Source organism: Thunnus albacares, chromosome 23 (genome assembly GCF_914725855.1).
Source record: "Thunnus albacares chromosome 23, fThuAlb1.1, whole genome shotgun sequence".
NCBI classification, from domain to species: domain Eukaryota; kingdom Metazoa; phylum Chordata; class Actinopteri; order Scombriformes; family Scombridae; genus Thunnus; species Thunnus albacares.
In genome coordinates, this window is record NC_058128.1 from 19,422,270 (window position 1) to 19,448,270 (window position 26,001).

The window sequence follows — 26,001 nt, forward strand, 5'->3', positions numbered from 1 at the left end:
TAACTACAGTCATTGTGTATTGAGCTAACGTTAGCCCTGGCTCTCCACGTGGATCCAACTGGAGCACCGAGCCCCGGTTTGTTATTCAGGTTAAAGTGGGAAGAAGCAGCTAGTCTGACAGGCAGCTGAGTGAAGTGGAGCCTGCGGAGGAAGCACCGGGACCGTCAGGGTGAAACAGTCCGTCGCGGAGCTGCTATGCTTGGCTGCACAGATAGGAAACACTTCGACTGACAGGATGTACCACCCTGTTTGGAAAAAACTTCTTTTTGATTTAAAATGGCAGTTGGCAACCAGCGGAGTGTGGACCAGAGATTAAATCCTACACATTAATCCTGTCTGTCTAATAAACTCAAAGAAAACTCTACTGCTCCACCCGCTTGGCAAGTTCATTAAAGTTTTAATGTCAAGCTCCTGAACTCCAGTCTTTCTAAGTTCTTCCTTCATACATTGTCTTTCTTGACCATACTTAGTACAATCTATGCTTGCATGCATAATATTTTCCTCAGCCAGCTGGAATAAAAGAGCATATATCGGTATTGGCATCAGCAATCGGCCACAATGAGTTCGAAATATTGGCATATCAGATATCGGCAAAAAATCCAATGTCGTGCATCCCTAGCATATACTTTATATTGCTAAATAAATTTGTGCTTAATGAAATTACCAAAAACACAGAGCCAATAGCCCAAAGCTAACTTTTCCCCAGGGCCGCATTACCGTTTAATCCAGCCATGTTTAAAACATGACATCTTAGACAAATTTATGAATTTGGGGCTAAAAATATTAAAAGAGGTCATTAATTTTCAAAACTCTTGTAATGTCTTAATTTTTTCAAACCTACATCATTTAGGGATTTTCATGGCATATGGGAACCCTGTCAAACATATATCTCCTCCAGCTCTCATGCCAAAAGTTCAGACTTCCAGAGGATTAAACAGTGCTTTAGAGGGCCAGGTCATACCCAGAGCAAGTGCTTCATGACATTCCACAAAACGGCTTTGAAGGATCCTTTTAATGCCATGTTTTTAGACTCCCAGCATTTCAAGATACAAGTCCTAATATGGTCCTCACAGAGGCCATCTCACAGTATCTTGCCAAAAAAAAGGCATGTACGGTAATGAAATCTATGTATGGAGAGCTGTTTGTCAAATGCTTAATGATAGAGCAATGATCACCCATTATGCTGTAAAAAAAGAAACAAGTTTATTCAATTTGGTTTAAGATCATTTCAAGGCTGCAGACATGAACGTATTTCAGACCAGGGATACAATTAAATTTGCAAATTAGATTTGCAATTTACAAAGTTATATAGGGCACAATTTACAGCGACTTACTGCAGGAATTCTGCATTCCAGTCACTGATTTTCTCTGTACCGTATTTAGAAAAACAGTTTTGACCCATTTAAGCTAAAACTAGTCAATGATTAATATCTGTCCCAGCATAAGAAAACCGGAGCTACCACATCAGCATTTATAGCATCAAACAAAACTTGATCCATGTATCTGAAGCCAAAGTGTGTACAGTAATTGAATGTGTTTTCCTCTGTATCAGCGCATCACACAGAGTCAGTGTTGGCAGAGGTACTCGACATTGGAAGGCAAAAGAAAAACAGAGGCGTTGCCAAACACTTGATCACAAGTGGGAAAAAAACACTCAAAGTCTTAAAAGATTTTTAAGCTACAGTACATTCAGTATTGACATTGGCAGCGGTTGAGAGTAGCTGCCCCACATGGAGACGTTTCATTGAGTGACAATGGGAGGCCTGTGTACACAGCACAGGGTGAGCCCATATTGGTGCACACAAAAACATCTGGGGATAAGAAAAGAGGAAATGGAGGAAATGAGGAGGTGATTTTCGCAGAGATGATTGACAGGTGAAATTTCCTGAGATGTGAGGCAGTCTCTGAGCTGGCCTGCAGTGTTAACATCTGGAGTTAAATGCAGCATTGACCACCCACTGTGTGTATGTATGTACACATAAGAGAGTGTGTGTGTTTTTGTGAGTGTGAGAGAGAGACCATTGGGAGTGAAAAGAACTGCTCTGCATAGGACTTTTCAGAGTGCATACAGTCCAGGAGTGCGTTCAGACTGAATGCAAATGTTTTTGCAGTCTATGTTTATCTGGCCCAAACAACCAGTGTACTAACCATTAGATAGCTGAGTGTGAGTTGAGTGTGTATCTGTGACAGTTGAGACTCTGCTGATCTCAGAAGTTCTTTCTTTTGTCTTTCTACATTCATAATTTTGCAGCATTATAATTTGGAATCATACAGCCTCAGGATAAGCGTGAATTTGTTGCTCAAGTTGAAGCAATTTCTTCTTGCAGACACATGTTCACCTCAATTTGCGTTGCTCCAAGCAAATCGACATACTTTTTCCATTTTCAGTTGCACTAATTTTAGATCTCAGGCAAATGGCCAGTGAGTTCACAAAGTTAATCAAATTAGATATTCCCTTGTTTTCCATCTAAATTTTAAATGAACATGTCATTATGCCTCATAGCCAAACAGTAACCCCTACACTGTTTTGCTCCTAGAAACCAGTGATCAGTCACACCACTGGATCTGACTCCAGTGTGATGAATGGATGTCTACTGCTTTATCCAGCCAAATGTTTTCCTTAGACTGTCGAAATCAGAGGAATGTACCAAAAGTAAAAAACAAATCAAAAGAGTCTTTGTGTGGATGCAATGCCATTGGTCTGACAGCCCATTATTTCGAAACCCCAATAGTTTGAAAAAGTTCTCATTGGACTGAAAGCTCATCCCAAAAACAAAAACCCACTGCACCGAAGGTTCATTGCTCCTTGGAGTTTTTTACCCTTAATATCTTATCTTATTTTGACATGCAAACAAGATACTATTTACAAAATGCTTACTTTTTAGTGCATTTAGGGAATACTAACCCTCTTACCCTATCCCAAAAGACAACAGAGGTACAATTGCCTAATCGGAACACCTAACCATAAATAATGGCAGTGCCATCCGCCACCCCCGCCCCCAAACTGATTCAGCACCATGGACAGGGCCAGCAGTCACAGCAGCAGTATTTTCAGAGCCATGGACCTTTGGGGGTGTTAGTTTTTGGGATGACGGGCCGTCGGACTAATGGGCTTTGGGTACAATGGGACATTTACAAACTATTGGAGTTTTGGAATAATGGGCCTTTGGACAAATGGGCAGTCCCTATTTGCGTGTTCCCCTCTTCACCCCTCTTTTACCTCCCTTGACCTATTCTGATTTCCCTGAGAATTTAATTAATATGAAAGGTTTCTATTTTAGAAAAGGATGACTGTCTGTGTGTTTGTTAAACAAAGCTGACCCTTGACTGTTTGTGTAGGTTGCTGGGTGGTGATTCACACCTATCCAAAGCCTTGTATGTGTTGTGAATATGTCCTAGAGTCCAGGGACATGTTATGGTTTTAAATCCTTTCTGAATACAGCCTGTATGCTTTTGTTTACCTCTGGCAAGGACTTCAAGGTGGATTCAGTTTGTACAGCTGGGCCTGACCAGGATAAAAAGTGGTGAATCCATATTTCAAAATGTAAAGTGACCCGTGTCTGATTAGGTATGTGTATTCATGGCATACCTTCCGAAAATAATTGATTATATCCACTTGTCTAACCCCAACAGAAGGTTTTGGACAACAGAAACATTAAATTGTCCCCATTGAGTGAAACACCAATGTCCTCCTCCTGGTGAACGGAAATTGCTCCCAGACCCATCTCCAACAGACAATTCCCCCCCTCACAGCAGTAATGGCATCAGTTTCTGTTTGTGTGAAATGTGTTTTAATAAAAATATCACTATGTTTTCCATAAATCTGTTACAAAATGTTTGCTTTTTATTATTTAGAACTCAGTGTAATCACTCTTAATTGTGAGTTTTATGATGCTGTTATTTTGAAACGTTTTTATTGCATGCAACTATTCAGTTGACAAATGTTCCTATTTAAACTAAACACATTTCCAATCACTCAAATAGAGTTCTCTGGAAATTCCTCAAAAATAATGAAAATAACTTCAAAAGCAAAGTGCCTGGACATCAGACGATCTATTCTTTTATAGGAGAAAATAATAGCCAATTCCCATGTTTTCGTATCAGAGCAATATGTGGTTGGTGATGCTGATGCTTTGCATTAAAGGAGGCCAAGTGGATGAGGCTGCCGACAAGATCCACACAGAAGAACGTGATATGATTCCTGACCACAGACAAGTGAAAAGTAATTGTTTAAAAGTGTAAACTGACTGTCTGACAGCACTAATGCAGGATAAATACAGACCAGAACACATCAAGGGGACTTCCGTAATGGCTGCTACTTTGTGGTACTTGGGGAATTCAATGGCTATCACTCTTGTTTTTATTATATCTCTAAAAGCGAGAACTCTGAGTCATCTAACCTCTCAGATTGCATTGAAAAATTACATTACACACTGTAAATTGTTTTTACAGGGGGGCTTTCCTCCAATTTTTAAGCTTGTTTTATTTTTTTACCCTCTGCGAATCAGCCCCTATGTGTGTGTGTGTGTGTGTGTGTGTGTGTGTGTTATTTAAAAATCTTTACAGCTCAGGAACAGGATTTGACAAAGACAAACCTTGAGGTGTTTTTCCAGTGTGTCATGTCCTACATGACTGGTCTGTTTCCCATGTCTCACACAGGACACGGGTGTAAGATGGAAATGTGAGCTCTCAGCTTCAACAGAGAGACAGATATCTTCTCCACAGCACTCCTGTTCCCATAACTCTTTGACATAATGTTATTTTAGTCCCTGCTGAAGTGGAGTCAAACTCGGTCACTCTAAATAATACCTTGTCTGATTCTCTCACAGCTTGAGTGCCCCAGTTTTGGTTATAAAACCTCATGTTTATCTTTCTAAGTAACAAAAGATGGCAACTACGGTCTCTCAAGCAGATGGATCGCCTCGAGAAATATCATTAATTTTACTGCAGTTCATGTGGTGATAGTGTCATTAATCACTGAGGCTGGCTACCAGACAAACTTGACTGAAATGTATATTCTTCCTGTACAATACATGTACAGTGGAGGATTTACTGCATGTTTGTTCAAACAGTTTCTGGAAGGCATAAATATAATAATTATACTGGTTGCTTTACAAAAACAGTGTACCTGTAACTTTTGGATAATCCACAGAACAGTGCCAACAATTTTCATAGGGATTATTTCTTTGGAAGAAAGTAGTTTCAATGAAAACGGTTCATGGTGAAGTCTGTGGATTATTCAAAGTCACTGGGACACTGTGGAAGTAAAAACGAGTAGATATACATTTTCAACCACAGATTCATGGGTGTTACACAGAATCTACCACAAGTGTTTCCATCATTATGCCTCTTGGTCTTTAGTTTAATTCAATGTTACCATGAAATTAAATAGAAACAGGTAGTTTAGCATTTTCCAGCCCTGATTCATGATTATTACACAGAACAGTGTTTCCAGGTGACAAATCACAGCGTTAAAAGTAGAATTGTTACGATATTATCTGAAAACAAAAGGGAATCTTTGGAATATAAGGGAAGAGGAATTTCAGAATTATAATCTGGTAATTATCAATTTTCATGTGATTTTGAAGGTATTAGGCCAATAGTGGCCCATAATAATTTAAAAATATGAATATATACTATCTCATAATTATTAGGTTATTACACTATTAATGTCATCATATTACAATTTTTAATCACAATATTATGCTGATATAACCTTATATATATTTATATATAACCCTAAATTACCATATGTTTACCAAAATTTTACTATGATATTACTACAGTAAATAGTTCTGCCTCATTGTTATCTGGGTCCTTGTACCCTGTTTCAAACAATTCTCTAATATTTCCTATAGATATACCAATTGCTAATAGCAAGACCTACTTTGGTAATAACCATATTTTATTTTTATCTCTTTATTATCAGAATATTATCCCGCTATAACCTTGTTATTACTAAGCTGAGCTGGAAAACTTTAATTTGCCCAGTACTTTATGACCAAATACCTACAAAACTAATGACATTTCTATCAGCATCAGCTGTATTTTTTGTTTAGTGCTAATGAGCAAATGTTAAACTATGAAGGTAAACATGGTAAACATTACACCTGCTAAACATCTGCATGTTAGCATTGTCATTGTGAGCATGTTAGCATGGTGACTAGCATTTAGCTCAAAGCACTGCTGTTCCTAAGTACAGTCTGTCAACTCTTAATCTTATTAAAATGTAATTTATCAATGCTGTGATCACCACAAACAAAATTCCATTTGCTTAAATTGTGGTGGAGTTGTTGTTGTTGCCAGAGGTATGCCTCTTAACTGTGCCAAATATGCTATGCCTGTCTGAATCAATTTCATAACCTGATGAATTTATCTGACAGACAAACTACACATGTTCAGGTGTGTTTAGTCTTGTATTCTACCTCATCATTGAAAATACTGACTGTATTTAAATATAAATATGATCATGGTGACAGCTCCCCAAAGTGAAGCCAAAATATCTAGATCACCTTCTGGCCCTGCGGGCCGTCATCCTGCCACCCAACTCTTCCAAAGAACTTACATTGATAAAAAGTGAAAGCTAATTGGTTGTTCCATTGCAACATCAGCACGCAGCAGCAGAGCTCTGCCTACTTAAATTGTGGTGAGGTTGTTGTTGTTGCCAGAGGTATCCCTCCTAACTGTGACATGTGCTATGCCCGTCTGAATCAAGATCATAACCTGAGGAATTTAACTGACAGATAAACTAGATGTGTCCAGGTGTGTTTAGTCTTGTATTCCACCTCCCAGTTGGAAAAGATGAAAGAAAAAGTTTGAGCAGTTTAGGTTGTGCAGTAATAAGGGGCCCAAATCATACACTCTGAATTTAAAAAAACAAAACACAAAACCCTTCACACATATGCACACCCACACACGCATAATTGGTGCAATCCATGTTTACCTGCTGGGATGAGAACATTTTTTAAAACAGCCTTGTACATCCAGTATACATACAACAATCAAATACTGTATACATACACAATCTTGCCCTAAGAGAGATTAAGGTCAGAGGATTGTCCAAACAGTGTAACAGCCCACAACAACCACCGACAGTAACAACACTACTCCTGCCTTGGATAACATAATATGATATGCACGTGTGAACACACACATATACACACATTCATGCACACACTTTAAAAAGGCAAAGAAGGAAGTTCCAGATCCTTGCAATACCTGTACGTGGGCTCACACACCCAAACACAAACACACACAATGAGTGTCCTGTGGGTGGAGCTGAGCCCCCTGATGCCTGGAGCTGTGCTGGTCAATGGGTACTGAGGAGAAGTTAAGCCTCTTGTGGCGCAAGACCTATTGGCTGAGGGATCAGGCATTAAGACACAAGACGTGTTAGAAATCCTTTATGACAAGAGCTTTCACAGAGTCACTCCAGGTCACCACACACCAACCCGCTCACACCTGATTCAGCCAACGAATTAGATCTTTGGAATGAAAAAGGATATAATGTCACGCAGGCATCATGCCAGAGCTGTGATGCACTGCACTTGGGTCACTTGAGTCAACCCCTGCACTTAATGAGCCTTCACAGCTCTGGGTGTTGTCAAAAGTTTGATGACCGTATGACTATGGTTTATGATGTTCCACTTTCTTCTTCTCAAATATTGGAAGCAAAGACAACTTAAAAATATATTTAAACCCAGGTATCTATCTCAATTCATTTCAGCACAGTTGACTGAGGTTTCTCCTAGAAGAGCTCCCCATGTACATGGTTCTCTGTCTTACCACACTAGTACACGACATCCTTGTCTTGTGCTATCTGTGCAATTAATAGTGAATAAATCGTCAAATAAAAACAGCACTCAGCAGTTGGAAATGTAAGCCCTGTGATGTGGGATTGGAGGATCTGACTTGGATTCATGTCTGCTTTTAATAAAGGATTTCCCCTTTCAAACTGTGATGAGGAAATTTATTAGCTTCAGGCTGACTTCTCTACCGCTATCATCAGGTGAAATGTTCAATAGCCTTGTCAAAAAAGGAGGCAATGGGTTTTTTTTAGTCAATGAATAATAATGACTCTAAATTGTCATGATTGGCAGAGTCCTTCCAAGTTTGGTAACATGTCCAAATCAGTGTCATGTGCTACTATGAGCCAAAACATAAATATCACTTTTCTCTGCATGTTGTCCCACGTACCTAAATAAGACCATGTGAAGAGCAGCGTTATTAAGAATGGTTAACAGTAACGTGAATGAGCCCAAGGGGATAGTGATGACAGTGATCAAATATACAAACCATATATGGAGTGTGAGACTATAGTCTGTGTTGTGTGGCATAATTTAAGGCAAACATTTTGAAGCTTACATACAGTACATGTCTTTTACTTAAACATAACATAAACAAATGCTCATTAATTACTGCGCTAATGAGCTGTATAACAGCTGATGATTCACTCATGCTTTTAACAGAAGGAAGCATTTGAAGGCCAGAGCTGTTTCCTGTTATGAGCAGGGTGATGAGTGATGTCAGGACTTCGGGATGTTCAGGGAGCAAAGGTCGAAGGTCACTGCTTGTTGCTCCTTCTGAGGGTGCTGAATGTACAGAGGTTATGTGAACTGATGTGGGATAGTAGGTCAACATGTGTAAGTGTGTTTGTTCCTGTCTGTGTTTTTGGGAACATGTGGACGCCATACGTGCTGTTTGTGATTTCAGTCATATTTAGATCATCTGGCATGTTTGATGGTAATAGTACTACAACATCATCTTTGATTTATTAACCAAATGTTTTGACAATGTTTTAAGGTCTCTGCATGGCTTTAATTTAGGCATTGTGTGTTTAGGGCTCACACATCAACACACACACACACACACACACACACACACACACACACACACACACACACACACACACACACACACACACTAAAGAGGACATTACTTGTAATGGTTTCCAGGCCTGCAACAGTTCTCATTAGGTGTTTGTAGTGGGGTTAAAAATCATTAAAAGTCTATTCATAGCTGCAACCAGATTACATGCATTATTCTGCAGTAGCAGGATGAAAATCTCACACCTCATAAAAAAACAAATACAGTATATTAAATGTTCTTTTCTTTGATCTTGTGCACACACTCACATTGTCTGTGATTCACCCACAGTCTTTACACTGCGTTTTCTCATTCACATTCTGCTCTCACTTTCCCTAAACAATATTGGTTGTTAATCTTACTATAGCTTTAGGTCTGGAGCTGATTCTCCAGCTCCATTCTGGCCCATGACCAAGCTTTCATTTTTAGATTTTGTCCCAACAGGTTGCACAACACAATATTTACATGCCAGCAATTTGTTTATGTTTCGTTTTATGAAAAACATGAACAGTTTTTCTCTGTGGTCCACAGGGAGTATGAGTGCCAGAGAAAACTGCTGTGCAGGCATTTGATGAAAGACATTTCAGAGAAAATGTAATTAAAATGAAATTTAATCCTTTAAAAAAAAAATCATTTTGTTTTTTTTAACTCTCAAAATGCAAAATGTTGTTTTAATTTTTGCATAAATGTTCTCTTTTTGTTCTTTACTACAGTAGACACAATGCAAGTAATAGAATAGTCTGAAATAACATTTGTTTGTCATTTCCATTGTTGTATGGAAGGAAATTACTGCTGCATAATTCATCCATTAATTGAAACATGAAGCTAAATTATTTCATTTCAAAACAATATACTGCATAATTGTAGCATGTTATAACAAAACATACTATTTAGGCACCTTAAGTAACATAATGACATGGTATTATCCATGAAAGTATAACAGAGATAACAATGATCAAAAACAATTGTATTGAAGTATTATGGTGGAAATATGTTAGAGCACAAAATTAATCTATTGCACAAAATTGTTATTTTTGCCCTTTAAAAATGTACAAAAAATAGAATATTCTGTGAGATAGTCTGTGCATGTATAATTCTGTTGTGTCAAATAAATCTTGACACAGCATTCTGCCAGTACGCTTGTTTATGGACAGGAACAAACTAATGAAGTCATCATGAATGCACTGTGAGACTTCACAGAATCTGATATTGAACAGTAAACAAACTGTCACCACCATCAGGAGGTTTACTCTGCTTTGGTTTACTCTGATAGAGCACTGCTGTAACAGCTCCCAGACCTGTTTTTTGTAAATGTTCCAAAACTGTGACAGAGAAAGTTCACTGGAAACACTTTCAACATCTACTGTAGTCAAGTCAATTTTTTATTTGTATAGCCCAATCTCACAAATCACAAATTTGTCTCAGGGGGCTTTACAATCTGTACAATCTCTTAGACATCCTCTGTCCGTAGACCCTTGATATAAGGATGGACAGACGTGTAATGAATGTTGTGTGTACAGATTAGAACAAGAAAGACAACTTAAAGAAATACAGCATGAAACAGGATAACAAATTTGTAATGGATTTATAATATATATGAAGAATGTGATGAAGAGGACACCAAGCAGCTTCAGGTGAACATCTACTGCATATTCATCACTACAGCAGCTGATGCGGATGTCAGGGTCATTATTAGCAGCCTGCTGAAGCCGCTATTAATTAAGATAAGAGGACGTGATGAACTTTATTGATCCCAGAGGGGAAATGCAGCAGCAGAAAACAGGCTGTAAATGAAATGGATGCTGCATCCTCAAGGTGCTAAATAGGACTGATGAAACTCTGCACAGGGACATGACTTTAAAATACACAAGCAAATAAAATAACTAATATAAATGCTTTAAAATTAATCAAAAGAGTGAATAAAACACCTAAGTTTTACCAATATGGATTTGCTTCCAATATCAAAGTCACTGCTGATTCAGATTTGATATCTTTAGATTTTCCTGCTTTAATACCCAAATAAAAGTAATATGTTCAAATTTTGGGAAATTTGCTTACTCACTTTCTTGCTGAGAGGTAGATGGGAAAATTAATACCAATCACATGTCTTTACACTAGATATGAAGCTATAGCTAGCACCCATTAGCTTAGCATAAAGACTGGAAATGGGGAGGAACAGCTAGCCTGGCTTTCTTCAAAAAAACAAAAAACAAACAAAAAGAAAAAGGCAGCAGTACCTCTAAAGGTCACATTTTACATCTTAATTCATACAAAAACTGTATGAAGCAAGAAAAGTGTAAAAAGCAGAAGCAGTGACTCTCTACTGTAATGTCCAGGAAGTCACTGCCCCCAGGCGAGAAATAGTCTGGCACAGTCCCCTCATAAATTTTTCACATTTTTTGTATGTATTAACTAAACAAGTTCTAACATGTTTATTAGTGAGCTTTAGAGGTGCTGGTAGGCAAATTTTTTTACATTGTGGACAGAGCCAAAGTAGCTTTCCCCCTGTTTCCTGTCATGCTAAACTAAGCTAACTGGCTGCTAGCTGTACCTTCATATATAGCATAAACACAAGAGTGGTATCAGCCTTCTCATCCAACTCCCACGAGAGCTAAATTTGCTGTTTTCCTTACAGTTTTGTTTGATAACTATAACTTTTTCAAACCGATAACATTTTTTTTAGGGTTAGCAGCAGGTGACACACGCAATACAATACACAGCTCATACTGTAAGCCAGCTGACACACACAGTACTGTGCCTATGTGGTCGATTGGTAAACATTGAGATACAATGACATGAGGCCTCATACTGATCTCATTCAATTAAAAAAAGCTTCAGAACTATCCATCATGCTCTTTGGCTTCTTGGCTCTTTATTAGTGAGGCAGTGGCACTTCTGTCACTGTACTGTGGAAATATCTAGCATGTAGGCTGAGAGCTGTCACTTTATAAGCACCTCGATCTGAAACTTTCTGTTGGGACTCTCAGCTGCAGGAGGAGGCAGGAAGGACCTGCAGTCACTTTGAGAAACTAAAACGAGAGGAAACAATCACTTAAGCCACAGGTATTCATCTGAACAAAGCGCAAACCGAAGTGTTTGTGACAGGTTTGAGAGGACATAGATTGTGTTGGCATACACGTGAGTAAATGACTTTTAATTGTGTTCATTTTTGATTAATTTTATGTAATTAGAGTATACTTCATATTTGATTGCATTTTTTTCAGTGAAGTTAACTGTCTCAAAGCAAATAGAAATGCCAATTTCTACACTGAAATATTTGTGTAACTTGTGATATAAATGCCTCAATATTGTTGAGACCTGACAAAATAAACTGTGAATGTCTGTATGCCAGGAGCAGCGCACCCAGGACACATCAAGATGACTCATGTGAAGCGGTTTCAGGGAATTCCCATGTCAAAGGTAAATTTTGAACTGCTACAACTATGGCACTAACAGGGATTGGGTTGCAGTTATTAAAACCACTCAAGCAGAGTAGATCTTTGCAAGTTCTGCCAAGCATTTCCAGTACTCCTTATCTAGATCAACACGGCAGATGAAACTTCCTCAAACGTGTCATTCAGTGGAACTGAACTGTTTCTCCCTGAAGAGCCGTTAAAAGAGCAGCAGTAAACATTGAGTAAACAGCTCCATCTCCACAGTTGATTTATTCCACATCTGTATTTTGTACTGTCAGTTTAGATCTGGTGACTAAGGGCCCCACAGCATATGATTTACGTAATTTTCAAAAACTCATCAAAACATTCATTGCAACCCTTGTGCCATGCGCATTGGGGCGTCATCATTCCAAAACAGATCACTTCCAACAAGTTTTTACTTTTATTTGTCTCTGGTCTGTATCTCCACACAATAATATGCAGTCTTCCCATCTGAAAGTGAAAACGGATCCATGCAGGCCTCCTGATCATATAGTTTAACTTAACTTTAGCGTAGCAAGAATAAAGATGGGTGATATATGCAGTGGAGACGAGAACTCAATTCATAGCAAACAACTGTTTTGTTATTAACCCTAACCTCTTCAGTCACCACCTACAATCTCCCAGCTTAACCCCCATGTTCATGTTCCTATCACCCTCTAACAGCTCAAAATAACATTGTTTTATCCCTTTGATGCTTCAGGACTTTAACTAATTTTATGACGATTTTCCATAAAATGTGACTTAGAGGTTGTCTTACTTCTGTGTGGTGTCTCAGAGACCTCAGCTGTAAATCATAGTTAATATCTGGGGTCTAAATGACCCCAAACATATATTATTACTATGTAGGATAACATACCATATATTTCTTTTTCTGTAAATTAGTTATTGAAAAACAAAAAGGAACATTTCTTCATTTATAACCCATATAACACATAAAACATCAAATGTTGTTGCTGTATTTGTTGAAATGGGTTTATGGTCATTTCTGTATTTTGTCACCTTCATCAAATGTGCAAATCCATCTTGTGGAAACAGAAGGGTAACTACTTCAGTACTTTTCTATGTTTTGAGTTTTAATGAGGTCTGAAAAAAACATATTTAAAAAAAGGAAAGAATTAGTTGAGTTTGCAACATTATTATTGTAATAATGTTTTTATACATACAGCAATGGAATCGGTGGAACTGCAAACAATGAGGAAATACACAAAAGACAAACTGGTTTTCTCATTTTGTAATGAGCTCTGCACGATCTGACATCAGTTGTATTTTTGTTTTTTTTTGCTTCTAGTCAATGAGAGGTTTGTGCAAAGAGGAGGACTATGCATTTCTGGGAACGTCAGAAGAGACGACGAAAGAAGGGACAGAGGGAGCTGAAGCTTTGGAGGACAACTCGGGAGACAAAGAAGAGGAGAGGGTAAGAGATGAGGAAGAACCAGTTGCTAAATATCCCATAAAACTTACACTAACTGAAAAACCACGAATGATGTGTATAAGTCCGTCTGTATGTGTGTGTGTGTGTGTGTGTGTGTTTCAGGTCCAACGGCAGCTACAGAGGGAGCAGCAGGAAAAAGAGAGACTCCGAGACATAGAGGAGAGCAAGCAGGTGAATACACACTTGTTCTCACGCACCTACACAAACACACACACACAGACATACTTGGATGATACACACCATACAAGTCTGTACATCTGTGAAGCCAAACAGCCTTTGGCACAGCATGAAGGGTTACATTAAATGACATCAGCTCTGCCTCAACGGCTGTCGTTGGTTTCTCCTGAGGACACACACTCTTGCCAACGCATAAGTGTAGATTTTTTATTTTTTCTTCTCGCACTTGTAAACACACACAAACACAGACAAACAGCTTACAGCCAAGCAGTAGTAACTGCAGCTGATTGGTGTAATGACGGATTATCCCGACTGTCAACACTAGTTATTGGAAGCCATATTCTGTGGGGAAGAAAACGCATGAGAGTTCATATTTTAGTCCTTAATGCTGTTTGGTGATTCGTCAGAACTCTAACTACTTCTAAATCATAATTACAGCCCTTTATTTGTTGTATTTTTGTCTTACATCATCTCTGAAAAGGTTTTGAGTCAAGGATTTTGTGTATAAACTCAAAAACCCAAATTATTTGTCCTGTTAAACTAGCAGACATCAAACTCAGTTTCCTTTCTGTTTGTGTTTCCCTCGGTTAATCTTTTCATCATTCACATTTTAAGATGCTGTGTGCTCAACATTTTGTGAGACCAGGCTGTTGTAATCAGCCTAATGGAAACAGCAGGCTGAAAAAAAAAAAAAAAAAAAAATCAGGCAGGAGTGTGACGATGGATCGATGAGTGTTAATTTACCGTTGAGGTTCACTTCATCGCTCACGGCAAAATCAGATTCACTTCCATGGAAACGGGAGACAGGGAAACAACTCTATCGAAGCTGCCAGGCTTATCAGTTATTTCAAAACCTCACTCACACTTCACGTCACTAAACATGGACACAAACACACACACACGTTGGAATAATAGCAACAGGAATACTCTGGAAAGGAAAGTAGTAATGTGTTCATATACTGTAGATTGATTCAGAAACACACACAGTTGTCAAAACAGATGAACATCCTCATGGACATGGAATGCACACACACACACACACACACACACACACACACACACACACACACACACGCACACACACACACACACACACAAAACAGCTGTGGGTGCTTTGAGCAGCCGCCCTGTTTCTGACAAGAGTGTGTGAGGTCAAAAAGGGACATGGGCTGTTGTTGTCAGTGTTTCCGCCATGCATACACACACACACACACACACACACACACAAATACACACACTGATGACAACATTCACCCTGATAGAGAGGACAGTCGCTCTCACCTCAGTATGGAATGTACTTTCCGCTGAACCCTAACTTAACCTGGGACATACACACACACACAAACACACACAAACAGTATACAAAAACACACACACTCCATGACTTATGAGTATGACCTTTGACACATGGACAAACATACTCATACCCACACATGTAAAGTAAATGCACATAAGCAGCCTAAACCTGCACACACACACACACACACACACACACACACACAATCACCTCTGGACCAGTATTTACTCTGGATATAATTTCACACACACACACACACACACACACGCACACACCACTGGAACGCCACAGCTGAGCCAAAGGAATTCCAGAGACACATTGAAATGTTTGTAACTCAACATTCAACTTTGACTGAGCAACCACTTCACCCAAATTACAACAAATTTGACCAAACTACGCAAAACAAAACACCGGATTACATAACCAGGGTTTATTTTAATGCCATTTTCAATTTAGCTCTTTGGAAGAAAGGTGGTGAATTCTTGCCCAGAGTGTCCTCCACAGGCTAAACCAACACATTTTAGTTTTGTGTAACTACTTTGGTTAAAGTCTTACATAAGCACCTGGCATTAACAATAACTGAATTACCCTAACTCTGAAATTTTCTTAATTTTCACTTTACCACTTTAGATCCATCTGGACTAAATTACCTGCAGTAAGTCATCCATTTTTAATCTTGGACTTTATCGTGCAGTAGGGTTAGGCTTATGACAGAATGAATACAATTAAATTTTCATGTCATTCCATTAAAATGGGTCATTCCACATGGGATCACATGACACACGATAATATCACGTATAAATTGCAACTTCAGACGGTTGACATTTATGTTCCAAAGAAAAACAAATCATTGCTGTGGGTTTTTTCATTATAGTTTGTAAACCTGCCAACTCCTTGTGTGCTTGCTAAATTCAGTGAGTGCAGTGTGATAATATTACAGCTGCAGTTTAATGCTGCACCTCCAATTCTACACCAACCACAGAATGTCCAAACTCTTTAGAGCATCCTTGCTTTTACACCAGAATCCATACTCGAATCTCTGAATCCCTTGGAAGATATTTTGTCCTCAGTTTGAGTCCTCCAGTAACAAAGAATTATAAAGTAATTCCATTATCAGGTCAGTACGGAAATTAATTACATTTGCCAAACATATCAATAAAAAAAAGTTTTATTTTGCACTCCATTGCTTTACAGACATGTGCAAAAGATTTTACAGCACCAGATTTTATTTAGCAAATTAGATTAAATGCAGCTGAGCTCATTTACATCTGCAGTCTTAGTAAATACTGTAATCTTCTGTATTGAAAGATTGCAGTAGGCTTGGCAAACATTCTCCACATTGTTCTCTTCAAGTTTATGATATCCACATTGTAAAACAGTGGTGGGAGTTTTCACATTACAGAACACTGCAGACAGTTTATGTGTTTTTGATCTAAAGAGCATCTGATTGCTCTACACACTGACGCCTAACTCTACAACCAACACTGCTGGCCAGATGGCAAATAGCCACTATTATGTTGTGATTGGATCAGAGGCAGAAAACAAGTACTAATGCAATTTGTCAGTAATTGGCAATCTAAGGCAATTTGTCCAGAGTGTTCTGCTCCCCGTCCTTTTCCACGCAACAACCTGAAGAAGTGTGTGGAACGTAAACGAAGGATCAATGTCTGAATGCTAATTTTCAACTCAAGGCTTTCTTGAAAAGAATGTTCTGATTGTTCGCCTCAAAGTGTGTGTGTGTGTGTGTTCGGCATGTAATTGGGGAGGTAACGGTTTAACTGCTTTCACCTTCACTACATATGTGTCAGCGATCCTTCCCCTTTAAACTGACTGACATTAAACTAAATGCCTCCCTTGCTCACATCAACTTCCTCCGCGTGTTACTGCTCCCCCAACACACACACACACACACACACACACACACACACACACACACACACACACACACACACACACACACACACACACACACACACACACAAGCATGACAGAAATGTTAATTGATGACAGACGCTGTCCGTTGAGAGCAACTGGCCTCGGCCATCTCACATTTATCACATCTATCCCATCTAAACTGTTTGAGTCTTTCATACACACACGGTTAAAAGGTTTCTTATTTTTTCTCACACACACATGAAAATTATACATAGAACAGACACAAACACACAGCAGGAAACTGGATCCAAGAGAGTAATATTGAGTCCAATTTGAGGTCAGGGATAGTCAGCCAGCAGGCCCAGTACTTTTCATCACGCACACACACACACACACACACACCTCTATACACATATAAACCGCCTACTTGAGGATCAGGGGTGCAGCCTCAGCAGAATGTATGCACTGTTATATCATTGTACCAGGGGAACTTTGTAACCTTCACAATGATCCTACAGAGCTTTAGGATATTACACTGAAGGATTGTGGGTGTTTTCTGTGTCACGTTTTTTTTTCCTGCCCAAATTTGCTTTGCAGCTGCAAAACTGAGTTTTTGTTCTTTAACATAAAGCATTATATAGATTCAGCTATATGAGGCGTGACATTTTAAAATCCAGTATTTCATGGTTAAAACTCCATATCATGACTTTTTAATAGTCAAATATTTATTTTTACGGTTTTTCCATTGTTGTACTTGATGCCTACTGGAAAAACAGAACATTTAGCTCTAGTTAAAAAATCTTCAGAACTGCCTATTCTAATTAATGTGAGAGAGGCTTTATATGTGGTTGAGTAATTTAATTTACAACATATAATAATATTTTATAAACTCATCATAGTTTTTGCACAGTCTTAATATTCTAATTAACTAGTAACTAAAGAATAATTTGACTTAATGATTTTCTTATCATTAACTGTCAGATACATTCTCACTTCCAACTGTTGAGAATCACCATCAGTGCCTTATATATTTGGCACTGGAAAACTATAAATTGACATATCAACAACCTATAAAGTTACATGTTAGCAAAGAATGGCTTTATTACACATCTAAAAGACACAGACACAGTTGCTTACTTTGTCTATCTGTCGTTTGGTGCAGGGCAAATAGTGTATGATGGGTGTCATGGCTTGTAGAAGGAAATGGACCCAGACGCAGGACAGCAGGTCAAGCAATGCTGGAGAGACTTCTTTATTGAAGAGTCGCAGGCAAAAACACAACGCTGGCTGACTGAAACACAACAGAATGTAGAACGAGAACAAACCAGAATAAAACAGAACCAATGATCCAACAAGACTCAACTAAAAATCAGACCTTAAATACAAACTAACTTAATCAGACAACAAGGAACAGGTGACAAGACACAGGGGCAAGCTGGGAGCTGATAAGTTGGGAACACACTAGGGCAGGGCTGACAAGACTGATATAGGGCAGGTGTGAAGGTGTCAGCAGACTGGGGAAGAACACTGAGGCTGCAGTTGAAAAGTCCCTCCTATTGTCTTTACCTAACCACTTTTCCTTGACCTCGATGGAAAATGTCACAAGGTCAAGGAAAGATGTGAAGGAGAAATCATAAGGACTTAGGAAAAGACAACCGTGGTGCTGAAAGAATCCGACTGCACTTACACTTACTTGAAGATGAAAATGGTAAAAACATGTGAATTTCTGTTTTTTTTAATTCATACAAAAAACGTAGAACGCATTGTATATTTGTTTATCCTGTTATCAAACAAGCTGAACACAGCTTTGGATGGAGGGTACACGGACCGCTGTGGATGTGTAATGTGGGTTTAACAGTTTGAGTTTGTGAATGTTGCGTCGCTTGCTGCCACAAGGAATTGTGGGACAGAATTATCTCCTTTGGATGGATGGTCAAGTGTACCCTATGCTAAAGGAGATTAGAAAGGAAGCACTGTCAGACCTTTCCTTAGCATTTAGAGAAAGCTCTTATCAAGGCTACCACTTAGATACTTCCGGGTCATTTCACTCCGTTACGCAAAAAAGACTATTTGACCACAGCCTGAGGCAAGGGCAGGGCTAATGAGGATGAATGCAAGGCAGGTGTAAAGACGAGTACATGAACACAGGAGGAGTGAAGGAACACACAAGGTTAACACAGAGCAACAGAAAACCAAAACCTAGAAAACACAATAATCTAAATCACAATCCAGCATAAATCAAACCGTCCCAGAATTACATAAACTTAAATACACAACACTACAAGCTAACTAATAATGCAAAACAGTCCTTCAGAGATACAACTCAACCCAGCCTTCTCCAACACAATCCAGTCCTAACATAACAGGGAGAAAAGCTGAGGTCTCTGGTGGAATGGAGGAGAATAGCAACCAGGGAACCCAAAAGAACAAAAACCCAGAGAGTCCAAACACAACAGAAAGTCCTGGCAGGATGTGACAGTAGGTTTATCAGAACTTTTGAGATAAAAACAGCTGCCTGCTCCGACTGAAAATATTGTTGATGAGACTAAATCAAAACAGTAAAGTCGTGGGCCATAAAATCAAAACAACGAGCTGAAAGATGCTAAAATGCGCCATAGAGCTGACTACAGAGAACTGCAGAGTCATAATATTATGTATTTTTTATTCTGTTGTCTATCTTGCATGCACCTCTAACAAAATTATTTTCCTCTTAGATAATAAAGTTGTTTGAATTTGATAATTTGATCATTTTGTGTGGGTACATCACTATGAACAACCCCTTTCACAATACACATAATTGTAATTGTGTTATTAACATAAAATATTGAGTATTGCAGCTTTAAGGCTGCTTTTGGGTGTCCAGTTTTGTAGTGGACAATGAAGGTTCCCTTGAACCTGCCTATGTTCCAGGAGAAAGAGCGGCAGTGGCGGACTCACATAGCAGAGCTGACCTCCAGCCAGAAGACACTGCAAGACAGACTGGAAAGACTCAGGAAATTCAGGGTGAGGATATCACACACACACATAGACATCATAATCGGAAACTTAGCTGCTAACCAACTGTTGATGTCATATACACAGCCGACAAATCAACTAGCTGCTGTTGGCCGACTGACATGTTAAGCTTACTGTAACAGTCTGATATACAGCACCAAAGTGTGACGGCTTCAGCAGCCACAGGGCTTCTAGTGTTTCAAAGCTTTTTTTAAGATCCAAGACAACCTATTTATCAGACACTGAGGGTTCCTGTATGGATGTCATCATCAAGTTACAGAACGGTCATAGTTGAAGGTCATTGATCAGTTGCTGGCTAAAGAGCCTTGTCAGTAGCTGTTCAAATGAATGTATGCTTTGAAGTTCAACATCTGGCTTTGGTAAAGTGAATAGTTAAAAGCTTTCATCACCAAGTTAGCTGGTGCCAAGTAATCATTGCTTTGTGACGACCTGTCAACCAAATACGGTGGGATGAACTAGAGTAAAGCAGATTTAGGAGTATATTTTAATTTTTAATTTAAATTTTCTTTTTTTTTTTCCTCACATGTTTCTCCTGCAGGAATTCCAGAAGAAGGTGCTAGAAGAGGAGTCTGGATTAGAGGGTGAGGCAGGCAGCCTCACAGTCAACCAGCTTCTCACCAGGATGTAGATGCACCAGGAGGCGTGGACTGTTGCTGTGGTGACCAGAAGCAACACATACTGAGGCAAACATAATGTTGCTGAAAGTACAAATAGTGGGTTAACCATACTGCTTGTAATCTTTCAAAGTTGGCAATTATATATGGGTTTGCTTAGTCTTATGTTGTCTCAATTGAGTGTTTTAGAATCACAATATAAAGCAGGACACCACAATGAGACACTGACTCATGATAAATGTGCTTTTATGTTGCACTTTAACATCAATAAATCATCATTGTGTCAGCTGAGACATTATTGGGATGACTGTAAATAAACGAGATGGTCACTGATGGAGCAGCATTGAGAACATTGAATTGAATTGTTTCTAACTGAAACCAGACTTAAAATAACTAAAATTCTTTCCACATTGCCACATACTACTACACTTCCCCTGCAGAAGCAGCACTTCTCCAGGACACCTGGGCAGGGTTGCCACCAGGGATTTTGGGCCCCATTAAAAGATATTACACTGGGCCCCACCACCACAGGCCACGCCACCCTGCACAACTGCTGTAACCTGCACCTCCAGAAAAATAAATTCAGCTTTTAACCCCACTGCAGTACATATGAAATAAATATTCCTTGCATTATTTGTGTAATGAATTCTTTAAACAACCAATTTATCCTGATGATGTCAAAGTGTCAGCAAAGATGTCATCAGAGGTCATCTCAGCCTAAGTTGGGAGACAAATTTTTAACATGTGGGGCACTAATGAAAAGACACTATTGAGTTGCATGATGGGAAATGTAGGATCTAGAAGTCAGAATATCTCAACCTCTGCTGCAGATTTTTATCATCATTATTATCTGTCCCTCACAAATGCCTTGTATTCACTGTAGTTCCCATCTAATAGGAACAACTGTAAAATAATAAATAAATAAATAAATATAAAGGAGTTACTTTACTTATTCTGTAAATGTGGTTTAGATGGGATGTTGATGGACTCCTAGTAAGATGAGCTTCAAAATGGTTCCTGAAAAATATGTATCCAACTTCAACTGTAGTCTCAACTGTGCAAAAGGAAATTGCAAGTCTCTGAATTCCTCAGTTTGCTGGAAATGATTATATAACTAGTGTAAAGAAAGCTTAATTTTTGCTTCCTTAAATAATACTTTTCATAATTTCACAGTCAGACATACGATGACGCTGAAACCAAAACCTGAGGATGAGTTTTATTCAACTGATTCTCATCTGACGCCGCACTCAGCCTAAAGGTCCACCATGGTTTCATCATGTTATCCAGGCGCATGGCTTAAACTTTAAAAAACTGCTGATGGAAAAAACAACAAAATCCCCCAATTTTTTGGTATTATTTTTAACATTAGACATGATTTCAAACTCCCAGACTCACCCACAATAAAATACTTAAGTTACCTCATAGCTAATACAGTATGTGCACTTACTTTAGTTTATCTGAACATACTGTAGTGAAAGGTACTGTGCAAAAAGTTGGATCCAATAGTAATGGAGCTGAGCTAAATTTACTTGAACTAAAAAAAAAAAAAATGTTGGAAAAATATCTGACATTTCACCATCATCATTTTATGATCACCTCTGCTTTGTGGATGAAAATATAAATTTTTCTTCTGAGTCAGAAGAAAAAATAATCCCTTAATGATTATTCGTCTGTTATAAAACACTAGTTCTGTTCCATTATCGTTCAAAGTCAAATGAGAAAAGGACGAGGGCTGCAAACCATTTTGGGCCATAAAACATAATTTAAACAACTTTTTCTGAGGAACTCTACATATTTCATTCCCACGGAACAAATTATGAGTTATGGCACATGAGTTCAGGTTCCTGAGATTTATCTCGTACGTTCATAAATCTAGCAAATATGTGTGTGGGAGCTTTGGTGCATTTGTGGTATTCCGGTAAATGTTCATGTGAATGTCTGTTTTTTTGTTAGTGGCTGTGCATTTACTCTTGCATTCATGTTATTGTATGTGTATATTCATATGGCATGAAAGCCTGTCTGTCTAAACAAGATTTAAGAGGCCCTAACATTTCAGCTCAGTGTGGCCTTCTATGGTAAATGTGGGAGCAGAAGAAGAAGAACCAGCAGTAAATAGACAGTGACATCAATAAATATGAAGCCTGAAGCCCTGTGGTCAGTCTGGTGAACATAAAAAACTAAACTCACATGCCCAGAGATGGTCTGGTGGTGTTTTTGGACCAGCATTTTTCGTTGTTGGTCAAGGATTGCATGTGGTCAGAGATGTATGATTTGCACTCAGTAATTAATCATCATCATTATTCTTGCAATGCAAAACAATTTGACCCTGTCTCCTATGAAGTTAATTTAGACATTACAGTGGCGAATGTGTTTTGGAGAAAATGTAATTGCTGCCTGTCTTGTGTCTAAGATGCTTATACTACAGCCAGTACTGCATGTCAAGTTAGGCGAACAAAGCACTCAGTATGTCCCACTTGGGGTTAGGGTTAGGGTTAGGCTACTAAAATACATGGTTAAAGGAATAACTCAGTATTTTGTGACATATGCTTATTCGCTTTCATCAGATAGAAGAGAAAATTAATACCACTCTCATGTCTGTACAGAAAATAAAGCCAGAAAGTGGTTAGTATATCTTAGCTTAGCATAAAAACTGGAAATAGGGGGAAACAGCTAGCCTGGTTCAGTCCAGAGATAACAGAATTCAATTACCATCCTCTAAAGCTCATCAATAAATGTGTTATATCTCACTTGTTTGATTTGTACAAAAACTGATGTTGACAATACAGTGATGTCCTGGATTCCCTGCTGGTTTCCTGGAATGAAGTCCCTGCACCCAGCCAGGAAATAGTCTTTTACATTTAAATGTTTGTATATATAAAACAAATGGATATATAAAATGTTTATTAGTGAACTTTAGAGTTGCTGATAGACAATATTTTTTTACTTTGTGGGCAGAGCCAGACTAGATGTTTGCATTCTTTATGCTAAGCTAAGCTAACCAGCTGCTGGCGGTAAAGATTAATATTTACGGTACAAACATGTGCCATCAGTTGTGATTGTGGTCTTGGTTTGATAGCAGGGGTTAAATTGGGCTGTCTGGGGCTCAGTCTTGGTTTATATACAAATTTGCTGAAGAATTCACATAAATACAAAATGTCAAATTGAAATGCATAATTTCAATGATAAGTTATGTCTGAATATCATCACATCACGACACATCATCAGTTAGAGACAAATGTGTTTTGCCACTAGCTTACATTCCTTCCGATGCAGTGTGTCACACAAAGTGAATCATTTTTTTAAATGAAAAAGTGATGTGGGAGACAAGCCTGCACCAGTAAAAGCTCCAAATCGTGTGGTGAGGAAACATAACCCTGAATACATTAAAGTTGGATTCATAATGGCAGGCAGTGTTGCTGAGTCAAAAGCAAAGTGTCTTGAATGTTGTGAAATCCTGTCAAACAACGCACTAAAAATCACCAAAGCTCCAGCGATACTTAAACACAAAGCACCTGGCGTGTGTTGGGAAGGCAAAAGAATATTTCCAAAGGCAAAGGGTAGGGCATAAGGCACAACAGAAAGTCACAACATTAATGACTCAATCAACAGTCACTTTGAAAGGTAATTTTATGGTTGCTGGTTGTGTAACTCATAGCAAGAAACTTTTTATGACCGCAGATGAGGATCTACTGTTTTGCAAAGAGCTTTCCACAAGAACAACAGCAGATAATGTAATGCACTGCCTTGATGATTACTTCACTGAGAAAAGGTGTTATTTGGAAATACTGTACAGGTGTTTGCACAGATGGCGCGGCATCAGTGACAGGAATACATCGTGGTGTTGTCAAAAAAATCCAAGAGAAGGTGCCAGACGCCAAATGGACGCAAGAGGACGTGTGTTTACTCGCCCTTTTGAACTGAGAAAATAAGTGCATACATCTCTAGAAGAGCAGCACTCCTCTCTTGCTGAGCATTACACTGATGGTAACCTTTGTGCAAAACTGGCCTACTTATCAGATATATTTGACCAGTTCAATCCGCTCCATATATCAATGCAGGGCAGAAACAGCACAGTGTTTTTGGTTTCAGACAAAATTGAGGGCCTCAAGAAAAAGCTTATTCTTTGGAACAGAAGAGTCAAGGAGGGACGATTTGATATGTTTTCACTCCTAAGTGAAGCTTTAGAAGCCTCTCCTCATGTCAGCATATCAAGTGCTATAACCCAGCATTTGACTCAGTTGTTACGAAAGTTTGCAGAGTACTTCCAAGAGAACCCACTGCATGGAAACCTTTGGATTTTGGACCCTTTCTCTGTGGCTCCTGTTTCAGAAGACATGGCTCTGTCCACAGTGTTGGAAAATGAATTGATGGAACAATCAGCAGATAGCATCCTGAAGCTTCAGCTAACAAAAGTTGACCTTGCTTCATTCTAATACCGGCTTCCCTGTTAAAATGGGTAATCAAATTTCTGTTGCCTTTCACCACCAACTATTTATGTGAGTCAAGGTTTTCCATTGTGACTGTCACAAAATCAAAGGCGAGGAAGAAACTGAAACTTGCTACTCTGCATGTCAGCCTCTCACCTATCCCACCACGACTTGATCTCATTATTTCCCAGAAGCAAGACAAGTGTCTCACTAAGGGTAAGCAGAATATTTATTTTGGTCATTACATCTGACAGTGGCATTTACAGCCCAGTTTATTTTTTCTCCTTTTTTTTGTCATGTTTTTCTCATTTATTTGGGAGGGTGGTCCTCAGAAATTTTATAAGAATCAGAAATGGGCCTTAAGTTACAAAAGGTTGAGGTTGAAGCTTACAGACTTCTTAAAAAGGTACGTCAGACATCACTACTGATCTAACTTAGCTAGGTGCATGTGCCAAAAGCCATTTATACCGTTTGTAAGATGTTCACTCTGTAATCCAGTCATGATTTTATTTCTTGATATAAAAGTACTAAACTGAATGGCCAAGCTAGTTTAAGTTTATTGTCTCTTGGTGCATTTTCAATCTGTCATGCTATTATGTCATGCCATCGATGCTTTCACTTAATATTAAGGTTTTCCTTTTATTATTAACTCCTTTAGTGGAAACAACACCATTCCTATATTTGATACAGATACACAGGAGAGTGCACCTTTAGCAAGATTTTATTGTCATCAGCTGTAGGTTTGTGCACTGCAAGCAGTATCTAAACTGATGACTGATAAGCATTTTAGTGTTCAAAGCACCTTGTTATATTTTATGTACAGTTTGTCAAATGATATCAAGGTGATTTTGTAGTCTATGCG

General features: G+C 38.6%; 1 protein-coding gene across 3 annotated transcripts; it reads left to right on the top strand.

Moving 5' to 3' along the window:
- Positions 1–10,197: 10,197 nt before the first annotated feature.
- On the top strand, positions 10,198–21,545 carry LOC122975222 (MAP7 domain-containing protein 2). Of its 3 annotated transcripts, none has more exons than XM_044343541.1 (6): positions 10,198–12,003; positions 12,218–12,285; positions 13,591–13,716; positions 13,837–13,905; positions 19,994–20,086; positions 20,637–21,545. In XM_044343541.1, exons 2-6 carry the CDS (start codon positions 12,244–12,246, stop codon positions 20,724–20,726), a joined length of 420 nt encoding a protein of 139 aa, XP_044199476.1. In that variant the 5' UTR covers positions 10,198–12,003; positions 12,218–12,243; the 3' UTR covers positions 20,727–21,545. The 3 variants fall into 3 exon arrangements, with proteins under 3 accessions (XP_044199476.1, XP_044199477.1, XP_044199478.1); XM_044343542.1 differs by having other exon boundaries at positions 12,224–12,285; XM_044343543.1 differs by having other exon boundaries at positions 10,198–11,928.
- The last annotated feature ends 4,456 nt before the right edge of the window (positions 21,546–26,001 follow it).

Excerpts from the sequence above, each read along its gene's own strand:
- LOC122975222 (XM_044343541.1), top strand. The coding sequence starts at position 12,244 with ATGACTCATGTGAAGCGGTTTCAGGGAATTCCCATGTCAAAG. Across the intron at positions 13,906-19,993 it reads ACATAGAGGAGAGCAAGCAG|GAGAAAGAGCGGCAGTGGCG; the intron begins GTGAATACACAC and ends CCTATGTTCCAG. Across the intron at positions 20,087-20,636 it reads AAAGACTCAGGAAATTCAGG|GAATTCCAGAAGAAGGTGCT; the intron begins GTGAGGATATCA and ends TTTCTCCTGCAG.